The 16,327-nt window shown below is 35.8% G+C and overlaps 1 protein-coding gene across 1 annotated transcript; it reads left to right on the top strand.

The window, feature by feature from the left end:
• Window positions 1–13,844: 13,844 nt before the first annotated feature.
• On the top strand, window positions 13,845–16,094 carry LOC105321418 (BTB and MATH domain-containing protein 38-like). Its single transcript, XM_011419680.4, has 2 exons — window positions 13,845–14,226; window positions 15,637–16,094. Exons 1-2 carry the CDS (start codon window positions 13,920–13,922, stop codon window positions 16,092–16,094), a joined length of 765 nt encoding a protein of 254 aa, XP_011417982.3. The 5' UTR covers window positions 13,845–13,919.
• Window positions 16,095–16,327: the final 233 nt, after the last annotated feature.

The following is a 16,327-nucleotide window of genomic DNA, read 5'->3' as shown; positions in this document are numbered from 1 at the left end:
AATCTATGAAAGGTTAATAGACTACTATTATTGCTTTATTTTCTTTGGACCCGAAATTAAACACACCAATTAACATTGAATATCATGTAAATGCATTGTAATTATAAGTATGAATCATACCATATGCAAATCTTCCACTTTTTAAAGAAAAATAATTGTCTATACACCGATACCTTGAACTGCATGTTTAGTATAACCGTTATATATTGTACAGAAAAGCAATGGGTAAATGTATGATAATTTGTATTTTCTTGTTTGCATTTTCTTTTATTTTGTAATTTATTAAGGTCTTCCGTTTCCAACGGAAGACCTTGTACTGATTCTGTTGGAAATTCTTCATTATTATTTTTTTTCTTCTTTTTCTTCTAGACGTTTCTTTAAACTGTAATATCTCGCTTGTTTGTCGTTAGATCTTATTCAAATTTTCAGGATTTATTGGAAATGACAATAGCTTACTATAGCACAAAATATTGTGAAATCGCTACTTCCGGTTTTGAGTTATTCCCCTTTGAATATTTTTTTAGTGGGTCTCGTGTACCTGCAAAGGCTCCGAGTTGATCCGTAGCAAGTAGTTTTAATTTACAAATCTTTAATGTAGACATCTTGAACGTTGTCCTCCTAGTTTTACATGTTTGATTTACCCACGTTTACTTCTTAAAAAATTACATCGAAATTTATGTTTCAAAAAATGTTAAATTTTGCTTATATCTTTGCTCAATAACTTTTTAGTAGTAAATTTTTTCTAGTCACATATAGAACAAAAGTTGTGCAGAATATTACGAGCTTTCATATGATACCATAAAAAAGGGGCTAGCCTCTAAAATGAGGGGTCTAGATCCCTTAAAAGTCTTTGCCTCATAACTCTAAAACGGTAAATTTTTCGATATGGGCGTCGCTGCAAAAAATGTTGTTTGTGACTTTATTGATGTCATAAAACTGTTTTTGTGTTTGGGTATTGCATAATATGAGTATAAAAAGTAATACGTGTTGACCAGTACTCGCGGCAATTTGGCCAAGTGAACGAAACTCTCCCTTGCCCGCGGCCGAGAAAATCGGTCACCATGGTCGCGGCTGGGCTACCTAGCGGTCAGCGGTTATCTAATACACGAGAGTTGCGTCTCTCAAATATGAGTTTATTTAGCCGCAAACTCAAGAATTGTTTTTAAATTAGTTTTGATTACACATAAAAGTTTATGGACTAAACGATTAGGTGTCAATTAAGAAATCGTTCAGTTAATTAATAAAATCAATGTCATTCTCAATCTAAAGCAATATCAGACATAGATCAATTGTGGGTTTCAAGTTTGAAATAAAGAACTTCTTTTTGATAGAATATGGTCATTATACTGCACACTTTTCAAATCTTGTTCGGCTAAGAGCTGTGCGTGTCTATGCGTTGTACTTTTACGTATTCTATCCTTCGTCCACGGCCGAGGAGATCAGCCACGGCTGCACTACCTAGCGGTATGCGGTTATCTAATACATAAGTTTCGCACATTGCGACGCACACTTAGATGAATATGAACGTGTGTGAGTTTATATAGCCGTAAATACAAGAACTGTTTTAAATTTATGTTATAAAAGTTTGTCCATCTTGTATTTATTTTATTAAAAATTTGAGTGTAAATGAATATTAATGAACGATATTACTCCAAATCGGAAACATCGTCAGACATAAATTAATGGTAGGTTTGTATATCTAAAAAAATTTACCCCCCCCCCTCCACAAATATTAAATGATGATCGTCCCTCGCACATGGCTGAGGAGATCTAGCGCGAGTGGACTAGTGATCCGCGGTCGGCTCGTGTCCTTCTACATGTACCTTATCACGCGTTCATGTTTCATATTTTGCACGGACAGAACTATATTTTATTATGTTTTCAACTATTATATAGGTTTAAGATGAAAAGATAAATTTATTTTACTTGTACAGTTGATTAAGCATTGATTTAATTATACGATAGCGTACAAGGTAGTTTAAAAATCAAATCAAATTATAATCAAAGTTCCATGTTACATGTTTGCGGTAGGTGCTAGCACGATAAAAGAATGTCCTGAATTGAGGCATTTGATGATTATTTTAAAGAATATTTACATGAGTTTTAAACAACTTAAGATTAGGTTCTATCGTTCACATATTAATCACTCTGTAGTTTTTTCTACATGGTTGTTCGTTTCAGTATGGAAGCGAACTCATTGCTGCGCCCCCCCCCCCTCCTCCCGCCCCGCTGACAAGTCCTGGCGCTGGATTTTTTTAAATTGGCGAAAAGATATCCAGATCTGTCGAAAATCATTTCTGGTGACTTCTTCTTATGTGTAACATTTTCTCCTCAACGTGTTTCATTTTTCCACCCGTTTGTTTATTCGGTCAGTCTGTCTTATTTCCATTGCCACGTGTGACCGAAAATCTTGTGTCGCTTCTCAGAACATATGTAATTGAGTAACAGTTGAAAGGGTGCTTTTATAAACAATAAGACTATTATTCGAAGTCAATCATCTTCACATTGAAGATGTGAAATCGTAACCTGAGAATGTGCGGGCTAATAAATTAACCTGTTAAACACGCTAAACTTCTATAATTATGAACAGAATAATTTATAATGTATTATAATTAAAAGTTTGAAGTGAAAGGAAATTTTGTTCTTGGGAAATACGACTACATTATGCAATGCAGTCGATCGCCATAGAAATCATCAAAGTACTGCAAGTGTCGACAGATTTGAAAGACCATGATAATTCACTTGACTTGCAGACTATAATATAGCGACATATCTGCCTCCCAAAATATATGCGCTTCTCAAAGTTACACTTAAGTGAGATAGATGTGCGTTATTGGGGATTTTTTTAATTGCTAATTGATTGAAAATTAATAAAAAAAAAAAAACAACTTTTAATTGAAGTTGTGTATTATGAGGTTGTAATACTTAGTACAAGGTTAGTTACAGCCAGTGGAATACTAATTTTAGCTGAACAATGAATACCCAATATATTAAAATACAAGATAAATAATTTCCAGAACTATAAATAAATACTATGCATGTGTATATGAAGGTTGCACCCTGATTTGTATGGCTGTAGGTGGGGAGGTAAAGGTGTATCGATGTACATACAATGTATGACTGCACATACGGATTCCGGACCGTGGGTACAGACGATACCCATGATAGTCCTTAATACATCAATGCGCAGTTTGATGTAGAAACTGACCAGTTTCATAACTTCTTCGAATTTCTCTAACACGGACTGTCTAATTCCTTCCCAGAATTACAATTTACGCAAGCGCAAATGATTTTTTTTTTCAATTTAATTAGTCAACCCACTGACTTAAAAATAAGGATTTTGCATATTGTTACATTGTCGAGAGAAGTAATATTCATATCTGTAAATAAGGTTATTTAAATCACGTTACATAGCGTTGTCTCTATGAAACAGCACCATCTGGTGTAAAATTTAGATTCTCGCTTTTGCATAAATTCTCCCGCTGATCTTTTTTTTTTTAGCTGATTATATATTATTTTGAATGTCCAAGTCTACTCGTATCATTAATTAATATCAGACGACACACATTTCCCCGTAGAAAAGTTCAGAGAAGCCATCAATTTTGACTAATTACTAAATTTTGTCAGCACGTAATAATTCTAAACTTGCACATAGTCTTCAAAAATTTAGAAAGATTTAAATAAAGAAGTTATCCCATAGAAAAGGTTAGGTGTTTTGTAGGCGGGTTCGGTTTTTAAAAAAAAATACAATTCCTGATATGAACCATGAGTACATACTGTTTATAACAATGCTTGCTACCCTTTGAAAATTTAAATCGCCATTAAACATCTCATTTTTTAAAGAATTTTTGAAACGATTACACAAACTGTGTTCGACAAATAGTTTTCCTAAAACATTTTCTTCCTTTCTTTTTCAAAACACGTTTTATATACAGACTTTCAATCACAACACGTTTTTATAACAAAAGCAGAACTGAAAGTTTAGTCATTATAATATTTTGACACCTAATCACATATATTTTCGACCCGCAGCAACAACGGAAGACCTACTCGTGGCTTTGCCACGAGCTCTGCTCTAGTTTGTAGTCGTTATTCGTCTATTATGTATAAGTAAGTTACGTACAATGTAGTACTTTTAAAACTTCTTTCACTCTAATCATATCATTTTGTTTGGTCAAAGCTTTATTCTTTCTTCCAAAGAAGGCAAAGTCTTTATTAAATATTGCAAACATCTGAGGTATTGTCTCGTATAATTATTATGACTTTATACGAATTCAACTGAAGGCTATAAAAGTAAAAACGTAGCGTCGACCATAGCAAAGCTTCTCGGTGACAAAGTAGTAATGCGCCTTTGTGACGTTGCAATTTGACTGATTGTGACGTCATAAAGGATTCTAATTTCAACATTGCGGATGCTAGAATAACAAAACTTGAAAGCAAAAATGGAAACCAAGAGCAAAAGGAGTGCTATGTCCAGCTTCACGAGGCTTTTTATCTGTTGCACTCGTGGCGAGAAGGTTGCGCCCCAAACAGACGAAGAAAAACAAGATTTTGTGCAAGACAGAGAGAGTTGCCAGACTTTTATAGACATGGATACCAGGCCAAAGACTGGCTTTCTCTACCAATGTCGAAGGCTTCAAGATTACATTAGAAGGAAACTTCACATTGAGAGAAAGATGAAAGTTCTGAAGAAACCAATTTCTCTGGAAGATGAGCCATGTTCTTCTCGATCTCCCTCTCCAGGGTCATCCGGCTCAAGCATGGACAGTGGCACCTCGACAAGTCCCAGAAAGCCAAAAAGAAGACTGATAAGGGCTATGGAACGCGCCGGCCGTTTACTTCCGGAAATTCCTGAGGAAGATCTTGAAATAGAAATCATCCAGCTGGACGATTAAAGATGCAAACGCCTGAAAGTCTGGGTCTGAATAAACCATAGGTCTTAAGGACTAGGACGCTGTCCGTGGATATGGACCCTAGTGAGTTGTGCCTTTCCATTGAAACCTTGTGTTGGCCTCTAAGGAATGACAGCTCAAAGTACAGACACGATATATAGTGTAATAAAAGAAAGTTAACCTTTGATGAATGTACATGCAACAGTTATTTCATAATTTTATTTCTTTGAGTAATGAAAGAAACACATCCTTTGATTGCTCATTATTTCATATATTTTTTGTTCTCAATAAATTTGATCAATATTCTAATTGTTTGTTCTATTAATTTTGTCTGAAATGATGGATAGTAGCACACCAATACATTATGCCCTGTACACACAACTAAACTGAATTACAATGAACAACTTTAACTACTTCATACAGAGTAATTTTCGACCCGTGTTTTTTTCCGCTCTTCTATAATCGCAAATGTTTCGCCCGCTAGTTAATATTAAAAAAAAATAATTACTCATTCTTATTGACACATATATATGTATCTAAAATTGTTTTGAATTTGCCCATGTTTGGTAAGTTATGTTTGAGCGTTTCATTAAATCTATCGATAAAAATATCTGAATATGTGAAGATATCCACATGACTGTATAATGTGTGATTTTACACACATCTATTTTATCCAACGAATTGACAACTTCGCTGTATACTCTCGAGGCTTGCCGAGCGAACCATTTCAATGATTTCAATTGGATAAAGCAAAAATAAATTCACACAACTACAGATGTCCTATTTATCTAATACGATTTTATTTATATTATCAAGCTTTTTAGATTTTTTCTTTGGAGAAATTCATTTAGAAAAAAAGTCCGCAGGGACTTTTATTTTCATGAATAGCGGTAAAACTGTAAAAAGTTGCCCCCCCCCCCCAATTGATTTTTTCCCTTCATTTTCAATTCAAACACATGCTAGAAATCCATATCTTTTTTTTAGTCCCCTACCGGTTTCAGTCCGTCTGTCTGTCCCACTTCAGTTTTCCACACTTTTTTTCTTTATGCATTTGAGGAATAATATGAAACTTGCTGAACAGCTTCAAAATGTCAAACTACAGATCAAGTTTACACTTTTGTAGCGTCTGATTGACATATTTTCGAGAAAATTAATTTTTTATATTCCAATTTTTTAATGTTCGGGTTCGTTATCGGGTTCGGTGTGTATTGAATAAACGAATGTAGTCAGTAATGATATCGTGCGTTACTTGTACCATTCCTTTCATCATTTCTAACAAACAAATTAATTCTGTAAAATAGTATCAAGCATTGTGTTGTAAATTTAATCGGCAGGTTTTTTTTGTATTATAACAATCGGGTTCGTTGTCGGGTTGGGCTGTTTAACTGTTTGGTTTGATTCGAGGTACAGAAGACGGTAAGAAATGATATTGTGCATAACAGTGCATTGTTTTCACAATTTTTACCAGCGAATACAGACTAGACTTGGCGAAATTACAGGAGATGAAACAAAGAGTATTATTTTACCTATTCTGTATTTAATTTCTATATCAACTATATAGTTTTAATTTCCTGTTCTTTTATCTCTGATTAAAGCATGACATCTCGTTTACAATAGCTTTGAAATAGTTGTGTGCTTGGAAGCTTTCATAGAATAATTCAAACCGGCAGGGGACTTGTATTGCTTATGCAATACTTTCAGAATGCTTGTTTATATCAGGCCTAAAATTTCAAAAGGAAATATTATTTGGGTCTGTGTTTCCTACAAAGTGAAGGGGGGGGGGGGTGCAACAATAACACATAATCTGTACATACACATCCAAGTTTGGTACTATATATTGTTATCCCATTTAGGGCATCAGATCCAAAACGGGCTTATATAAGCCATTGGGGCGATTGGTCTCAGTAATAGTAAGAGCTTATGAAGAGAAATCTTCCTCAGGAAGAATGGGCGGAGCAGAGCGAAGCAAAGCGTAGCCAATTCTTCTTGACGATGATTTCTCTTCATATGATCTTATGTCTTAGAACAGAACCCAAGCCAATGAAATCAAAGATTTGAGGAAAATACACCACCCCCTATCGTGTCCAAATATTGCTGTGCCTTAAATGACATTTAAGGAGCCCGGTGTATTTATTTAGTACGTATTTTTAACGTAGACTTCCAACCAAGTCATGTTAGAATGAATATGATTTGAAGGATATTGGTTTTGATTAAATAGGATATTGAGATTAAGGATCCTCGACACACCGTGTCACTTCTACTTTTTATGACAGTACGTCTCAACGTGGCGATTTTAACGCAGTGTGACACAGTTTTAAATCAAATATCTTTGATGTCTATACATGTATCTCTGTGGCGCAATGAGTGTAGCTTAGACCTACTGACTCGCAAGTCCCGAGTTCGAATATCGCAGTGACTTTTATTTTCATGAATAGCGGTAAAACTTTAAAAAGTTGCCCCCCCCCTCCCCTAATTGATTTTTTTCCTGTCATTTTCAATTCAAACACATGCTAGAAATCCATGTCGTAAAGTAATTTAGAAGAATGAACTTGTATGCAGAACTTTTCCCAGGTGTGTGGAGGACCCCTTAATTGTGTTAAGGTGTTAAACCTATACAGATGATTAAAAATATACCTTAAATCTGTACAAGGTAACCAATACAAGGTAACCAAATACATGCAAGCGCCGTGTTCTCTCTTCAGTAAATATAATTAAGCAGTCTTTATTAGATACTGCAAACATCTGAGGTAATGTCTTTCTAGACTTCTTGAATAATTATATGCATTTTTAAGAATTCCCAACTGTAGGCTATAAAAGTAAAAACGTGGCGTCGGCAGTAGCAAAGCTTCTCGGTGACAAAGTAGTAATGCGCCTTTGTGACGTTGCAATTTGACTGATTGTGACGTCATAAAGGATTCTAGTTTCAACATTGCGGATGCTAGAATAACAAAACTTGAAAGCAAAAATGGAAACCAAGAGCAAAAGGAGTGCTGTGTCCAGTTTCACGAGGCTTTTTATCTGTTGCACTCGTGGCGAGAAGGTTTCGCCCCAAACAGACGAAGAAAAACAAGATTTTGTGCAAGACAGAGAGAGTTGCCAGACTTTTATAGACATGGATACCAGGCCAAAGACTGGCTTTCTCTACCAATGTCGAAGGCTTCAAGATTACATTAGAAGGAAACTTCACATTGAGAGAAAGATGAAAGTTCTGAAGAAACCAATTTCTTTGGAAGATGAGCCATGTTCTTCTCGATCTCCCTCTCCTGGGTCATCCGGCTCAAGCATGGACAGTGGCACCTCGACAAGTCCCAGAAAGCCAAAAAGAAGACTGATAAGGGCTATGGAACGCGCCGGCCGTTTACTGCCGGGGATTCCTGAGGAAGATCTTGATATAGAAATCATCCAGCTGGACGATTAAAGATGCAAACGCCTGAAAGACTGGGTCTGAATAAACCATAGGTCTTAAGGACTAGGACGCTGTCCGTGGATATGGACCCTAGTGATTTGTGCCTTTCCATTGAAACCTTGTGTTGGTCTCTAAGGAATGACAGCTCAAAGTACAGACACGATATATAGTGTAATAAAAGAAAGTTAACCTTTGATGAATGTACATGCAACAGTTATTTCATAATTTTATTTCTTTGAGTAATGAAAGAAACACATCCTTTGATTGCTCATTATTTCTTATATTTTTTGTTCTCAATAAATTTGATCAATATTCTAATTGTTTGTTCTATTAATTTTGTCTGAAATGATGGATAGTAGCACACCGATACATTATGCCCTGTACACACAACTAAACCGAATTACAATGAACAACTTTAACTACTTCATACAGAGTAATTTTCGACCCGTGTTTTTTTCCGCTCTTCTATAATCGCAAATGTTTCGCCCGCTAGTTAATATTAAAAAAAATAATTACTCATTCTTATTGACACATATATATGTATCTAAAATTGTTTTGAATTTGCCCATGTTTGGTAAGTTATGTTTGAGCGTTTCATTAAATCTATCGATAAAAATATCTGAATATGTGAAGATATCCACATGACTGTATAATGTGTGATTTTACACACATCTATTTTATCCAACGAATTGACAACTTCGCTGTATACTCTCGAGGCTTGCCGAGCGAACCATTTCAATGATTTCAATTGGATAAAGCAAAAATAAATTCACACAACTACAGATGTCCTATTTATCTAATACGATTTTATTTATATTATCAAGCTTTTTAGATTTTTTCATTGGAGAAATTCATTTAGAAAAAAAGTCCGCAGGGACTTTTATTTTCATGAATAGCGGTAAAACTGTAAAAAGTTGCCCCCCCCCCCCCAATTGATTTTTTCCCTTCATTTTCAATTCAAACACATGCTAGAAATCCATATCTTTTTTTTAATCCCCTACCGGTTTCACCGGTCCGTCAGTCCGTCCGTCCGTCTGTCTGTCCCACTTCAGTTTTCCACACTTTTTTCTTTATGCATTTGAGGAATAATATGAAACTTGCTGAACAGCTTCAAAATGTCAAACTACAGATCAAGTTTACACTTTTGTAGCGTCTGATTGACATATTTTCGAGAAAATTAATTTTTTATATTCCAATTTTTTAATGTTCGGGTTCGTTATCGGGTTCGGTGTGTATTGAATAAACGAATGTAGTCAGTAATGATATCGTGCGTTACTTGTACCATTCCTTTCATCATTTCTAACAAACAAATTAATTCTGTAAAATAGTATCAAGCATTGTGTTGTAAATTTAATCGGCAGGTTTTTTTTGTATTATAACAATCGGGTTCGTTGTCGGGTTGGGCTGTTTAACTGTTTGGTTTGATTCGAGGTACAGAAGACGGTAAGAAATGATATTGTGCATAACAGTGCATTGTTTTCACAATTTTTACCAGCGAATACAGACTAGACTTGGCGAAATTACAGGAGATGAAACAAAGAGTATTATTTTACCTATTTTGTATTTAATTTCTATATCAACTATATAGTTTTAATTTCCTGTTCTTTTATCTCTGATTAAAGCATAACATCTCGTTTACAATAGCTTTGAAATAGTTGTGTGCTTGGAAGCTTTCATAGAATAATTCAAACCGGTAGGGGACTTGTATTGCTTATGCAATACTTTCAGAATGCGTGTTTATATCAGGCCTAAAATTTCAAAAGGAAATATTATTTGGGTCTGTGTTTCCTACAAAGTGAAGGGGGGGGGGGTGCAACAATAACACATAATCTGTACATACACATCCAAGTTTGGTACTATATATTGTTATCCCATTTAGGGCATCAGATCCAAAACGGGCTTATATAAGCCATTGGGGCGATTGGTCTCAGTAATAGTAAGAGCTTATGAAGAGAAATCTTCCTCAGGAAGAATGGGCGGAGCAGAGCGAAGCAAAGCGTAGCCAATTCTTCTTGACGATGATTTCTCTTCATATGATCTTATGTCTTAGAACAGAACTCAAGCCAATGAAATCAAAGATTTGAGGAAAATACACCGCCCCCTATCGTGTCCAAATATTGCTGTGCCTTAAATGACATTTAAGGAGCCCGGTGTATTTATTTAGTACGTATTTTTAACGTAGACTTCCAACCAAGTCATGTTAGAATGAATATGATTTGAAGGATATTGGTTTTGATTAAATAGGATATTGAGATTAAGGATCCTCGACACACCGTGTCACTTCTACTTTTTATGACAGTACGTCTCAACGTGGCGATTTTAACGCAGTGTGACACAGTTTTAAATCAAATATCTTTGATGTCTATACATGTATCTCTGTGGCGCAATGAGTGTAGCTTAGACCTACTGACTCGCAAGTCCCGAGTTCGAATATCGCAGTGACTTTTATTTTCATGAATAGCGGTAAAACTTTAAAAAGTTGCCCCCCCCCCCTAATTGATTTTTTTCCTGTCATTTTCAATTCAAACACATGCTAGAAATCCATGTCTTTAAGTAATTTAGAAGAATGAACTTGTATGCAGAACTTTTCCCAGTTGTGTGGAGGACCCCTTAATTGTGTTAAGGTGTTAAACCTATACAGATGATTAAAAATATACCTTAAATCTGTACAAGGTAACCAATACAAGGTAACCAAATACATGCAAGCGCCGTGTTCTCTCTTCAGTAAATATAATTAAGCAGTCTTTATTAGATACTGCAAACATCTGAGGTAATGTCTTTCTAGACTTCTTGTATAATTATATGACTTTTTAAGAATTCCCAACTGTAGGCTATAAAAGTAAAAACGTGGCGTCGGCCGTAGCAAAGCTTCTCGGTGACAAAGTAGTAATGCGCCTTTGTGACGTTGCAATTTGACTGATTGTGACGTCATAAAGGATTCTAGTTTCAACATTGCGGATGCTAGAATAACAAAACTTGAAAGCAAAAATGGAAACCAGGAGCAAAAGGAGTGCTGTGTCCAGTTTCACGAGGCTTTTTATCTGTTGCACTCGTGGCGAGAAGGTTTCGCCCCAAACAGACGAAGAAAAACAAGATTTTGTGCAAGACAGAGAGAGTTGCCAGACTTTTATAGACATGGATACCAGGCCAAAGACTGGCTTTCTCTACCAATGTCGAAGGCTTCAAGATTACATTAGAAGGAAACTTCACATTGAGAGAAAGATGAAAGTTCTGAAGAAACCAATTTCTCTGGAAGATGAGCCATGTTCTTCTCGATCTCCCTCTCCAGGGTCATCCGGCTCAAGCATGGACAGTGGCACCTCGACAAGTCCCAGAAAGCCAAAAAGAAGACTGATAAGGGCTATGGAACGCGCCGGCCGTTTACTTCCTGGAATTCCTGAGGAAGATCTTGAAATAGAAATCATCCAGCTGGACGATTAAAGATGCAAATGCCTGAAAGACTGGGTCTGAATAAACCATAGGTCTTAAGGACTAGGACGCTGTCCATGGATATGGACCGTATTGAGTTGTGCCTTTCCATTGTAACCTTGAGATGGCCTCCAAGGAATGACAGCTCAAAGTAGAGACACGATATATAGTGTAGTAAAAGAAAGTTAACCTTTGATGAATGTACATGCAACAGTTATTTCATAATTAATGAAAGAAATGCATCCTTTGATTGCTCATTATTTTCATAATTTTTTGTTCTCAATAAATTAGATCAATATTCCAATTGTTTGTTCTATTAATTTTGTCCGAAATGATGGAAAGTAGCACACCAATACATTATGACCAGTACACACAACTAAACCGAATTACAATGAACAACTTTAACTACTGCATACAGAGTAATTTTCGACCCGTGTTTTTTTTCCGCTCTTCTATAATCGTAAATGTTTCGCCCGCTAGTGATTATTAAAAAAAAAAAAATAAATCCTCGTTCTTTTTGACACATATACATATATATCTAAAATTGTTTTGAATTTGCCCATGTTTGGTTAGGTATGTTTTAGCGTTTCATTAAATCTAACGATAAAAATTTCTCAATATGTGAGGATATCTACATGTATATTGTGTGATTTTATACACATCTGCGTTATCCAACGAATTGACAACTTCGGTATTTTTTATTCGAGGCTTGGCGAGCGAACCATTTCATCGATTTCAATTGGATAAGGCAAAAATAAATTCACACAACTACAGATGTTCTATTTATCTAATACAATTTTATTTATATTTTAAAAGCCTTTGAGATTTTTCCTTTGGAGAAATTCTTTTTATATGATTTCAGGCCTAAATTTTCAAAAGAAAAATATTATCTGGGTCTGTGTTTCCTACAAAGTGAGGGGGATGCAACAACAACACATACTCTGTACATACAAATCCAAGTTATAGGTACTATACTGTGGTTTCATCAATATTTGTTGAATACTAATTTTCGTGGATTTCGTTGTTTAGTTGATCCAGGAAATTATGGTCATCGAGGTGCAATTTCTATTAACATTTTGTATTCAATTTGATAGGGTCATTGGCCACGAATTTACCTATCCTTGAAACTGTGATTTTTACTTCATCCACGAAAATTGATACCCTTGAATATTAATGAAACCACAGTACGTTGTTATCCCATTTAGGGCATCAGATCCAAAACGGGCTTATATAACCCATTGGGGCGATTGGTCTCAGTAATGGTAAGATCACATGAAGAGAAATCTTCGTCACGAAGAATGGGCGAAGCGAAGCGAAGAAAAATTCTTCAACACGAAGACTGCATTCTTATCGAGAAATTGGGACATTTGATTGGCGATTGGCTGAATAACTAGGTTCTGTTCTAAACCTGTTTTGATACTTTTATTTAGCAGGCCTATTTGTACAAACAAAAAAGATGCGTGAAGAAAAGCAAAGGTAGTATGCATAGGCGTCGGAACCGGGGGGCTAGGGGGGGGGCTTAGCCCCCCCCCCCCCCACTTTTTTTGCAAAGTTAGACCTAACCATTAGGCAAATAGTATCATAGAGGGTTCAGCCCCCACTTTTTCTCGCAGCAAAGAAAATTGTCCATGAATTTACCTTGAAAGAGTGAGAAGTTGGAGTCATATGCATGCTACCCCCCCCCCCCCCCCCCGGATTAGGAATTCCATGATTTCGGGGGAAAAACATTTGGTAGGTAAGAATTTTTGTTGGGAAGTATAGGTATACTACCCCCCCCCCCCCCCCCCCATCCCACGGATTAGGATTTGTATGATTTTGGGAATTAGTTTTTTTCTCAAAATTTCTGAGGATTAGTCTAGCCCCCCCACTTTCAGTTTGCTTCCGACGCCAGTGGTATGCATGTCATTCAAATCATTAGATATCACACCAAGTCCTATTGACCTGTTTTTAATAGTCAACTCATTGAATAGCTCGGATAATGTGCAAAAGGATTCTATGAAATCGTTTAGAACGTGCTTAAGGATAATAAAATGGTCGATTTTAAAAAATATCGCTAAAAGGGAAATGAACTACGCAGTGGGTCTAAATCGGTGGGATTCAAGCTTTTACAATTTATAAAAACGCTTTATTTCCTGGTACACAAATGAACTTTCGTTTTAAAATTGCGAAAATAACACCAGATAAAACGCGAAATGGCCTTTTCTGTGTCGTCCGGGAACAACAGTCCTGACTCAACTGTTCAGCCCAGCACGAATTTGGACCTGGAAAACGAACACTTTGATTATGACCCAGAAGTAACTGATTTCACTTTGATCGTTGAAGATCAAAAGTTACATGTGGCGAAAGTTGTCTTAATCGACGCATCGCCTGTATTTAGGAAAATGTTAACAGGGGAATTTAAGGAGAAAAACATGACAGAGCTAGAACTTCCGGGGAAAAAGTATTCCAGTTTTGAGCTGTTTCTGCGGTGTATTTTTCCAAGAGAGTACACACTGACAGGTAGGAAGAGAATTAAATTGCGACAATATGCTTATGTAATAGGTTATATATGGTGTCCGAATAGGGCCAAGTCACAGGCACATGGCTAGTAAACTAAGATGTTAAAGAACAGGTGGCAAGACGAAGAGGATCGAAAAGTAATCTTACAAATGAGTTTCAGGCGCAAATTAAAGTCGGCATATGTGACAGTTTTATTAAATAAGAGGCCCATGGGGCCACATCGCTCACCTGAGCTGAGAATTGCTTTATATGGGTGTTCAAAGGATATTGTGCCATATGGCCCCTCCTAAGAAAAACAAAAAAAGAATACCGTAAAATAAACTGTATCCAAATTTTACACTTATTTTCTTACACTTTATCTTTGACATTGTACCCCTATGAAATACCATTTTTACCAAAAATAAGATCCTATGCAGGATATAAAACTAAATTTTTGTACACTGTTAACTTCCAATTCCCTTTATTTTAGTTCTGCCCCCTGACTTTATAAAACGATAAAATTTTAAATGATAATATGTATATAGGTACAGGTGAGCGAAAAATTCAAGATGGCGGCGATGTGTACCTTGTGTATAATTATTTAGGTAGAGGGTATATTTTTGATGAGAAAAATGTAAAACGGCAGTTGCCTGTGAGCAAAGTGCGAAAATTGCGTTAGTGCATAACCCATCGTCGAGCTACACCGTAACACAAATTTGCACAACATGCCACCTCGCAGATACACAACACATACACTGCACAATACGTCGCTGCCTTCACACAACGCGTTAAACAGCTGTTATACTTCAACAATAAAATGCTTTCTTTGGTGATTCATGCGGGATTGGAACAAAAAATACGCAACCCACATTGCCGGGTTTTGTATTTTTTTTCTCTCCAATGATCGCTACCTTTATATTTAAACCTTCCTTCTAAAAAATTAATGAATTGGTTGTAAAATAAAAGTAATTTAATTATTGTTATTGTACATCAGTAAGTTAGATAAAAGAAATATCAAATCGTCTTGAATGGTAATTTGAGTCTGACATCATGATTATTTCGTGCTGTCCATGATTTTTCTCAGGTTGCTAAAGGTTTTTACTTCTGTGTCGATGAACGTGTTAGAACTGGATCGTGTAGAATTCAGTCCTGTCAGTTTCTATACAGCTGTGACAACCAATTTTCGTGGGGAATGGAGGGAATCATACTAAGTGGATGCAAATATAACACCAATGACAACACTTTGTCGCATTAACACAACATTTTACAACACGGAGTTGTATCATTCCTAACAATTAGTTCTATGGTCTATGCGGACATATTATAAAGTTCAAAATATGCAAGTTTAACAGAACACTTCTTATAGAAATGCGGCTTTTGTACTAAATTTTGAATTGAATATAATCAAGAGTTAATTTGATTGTATTTTAGAGACTTGCATCGACGAAATTCTGCCACTAGCTGATGAGTATGATGTAAAATGTGTTCTCAAGAAGTGTGAACACTGGTTACTTACGGAGCTTGAGTTTAAAAATGCCAAGGTTTCTCCACACTACCAAGGTGTAGAGGGCCACGTGATATATCTGATGAAATGTCTTTGTTATGGCGAGAAATATTCCCTAAAAGAACTGTACAAGAAGTCTTTCAGCATGGTTCTGCCGTTTAAATTTCAACGGTACATAGAAAACGAACACTATCAGATGCTACCTGAGAAAAACAAACGCGAATTATTAGAAATGCGACTCAAAGGAATTGAGGAAGATATTGCAGAAAAAAACGGAAAAGGGGTGCCACATAGACAATCTGCTGGATTTTCATTTGCCATGACTCCAGTTACTCTTCCTGTTCAAGTGGAAATTTATAAATGTTCATCAACTCTTTTTCTGTAGACTGCTCAGATAGATAGATATATATATATATATATATATATATATATATATATATATATATATATATATATATATATATATATATATATATATATATATATATATATATATATATATATAATGTTCTTGTTTACTTTGTTTGAATTACTGAAGATCCCGGTAGGGCGAAAGCGCTGTAGATGAAAGTTGTTTGTGTATTGGACTTATTCTTTGTGTTTATTCATCCCCGATAC

The sequence above is a fragment of the Magallana gigas genome, chromosome 4, assembly GCF_963853765.1.
Source record: "Magallana gigas chromosome 4, xbMagGiga1.1, whole genome shotgun sequence".
Taxonomy (NCBI): domain Eukaryota; kingdom Metazoa; phylum Mollusca; class Bivalvia; order Ostreida; family Ostreidae; genus Magallana; species Magallana gigas.
The sequence above is the reverse complement of the archived record's forward strand: the minus strand, read 5'-3'. Positions and strand labels throughout refer to the sequence as shown.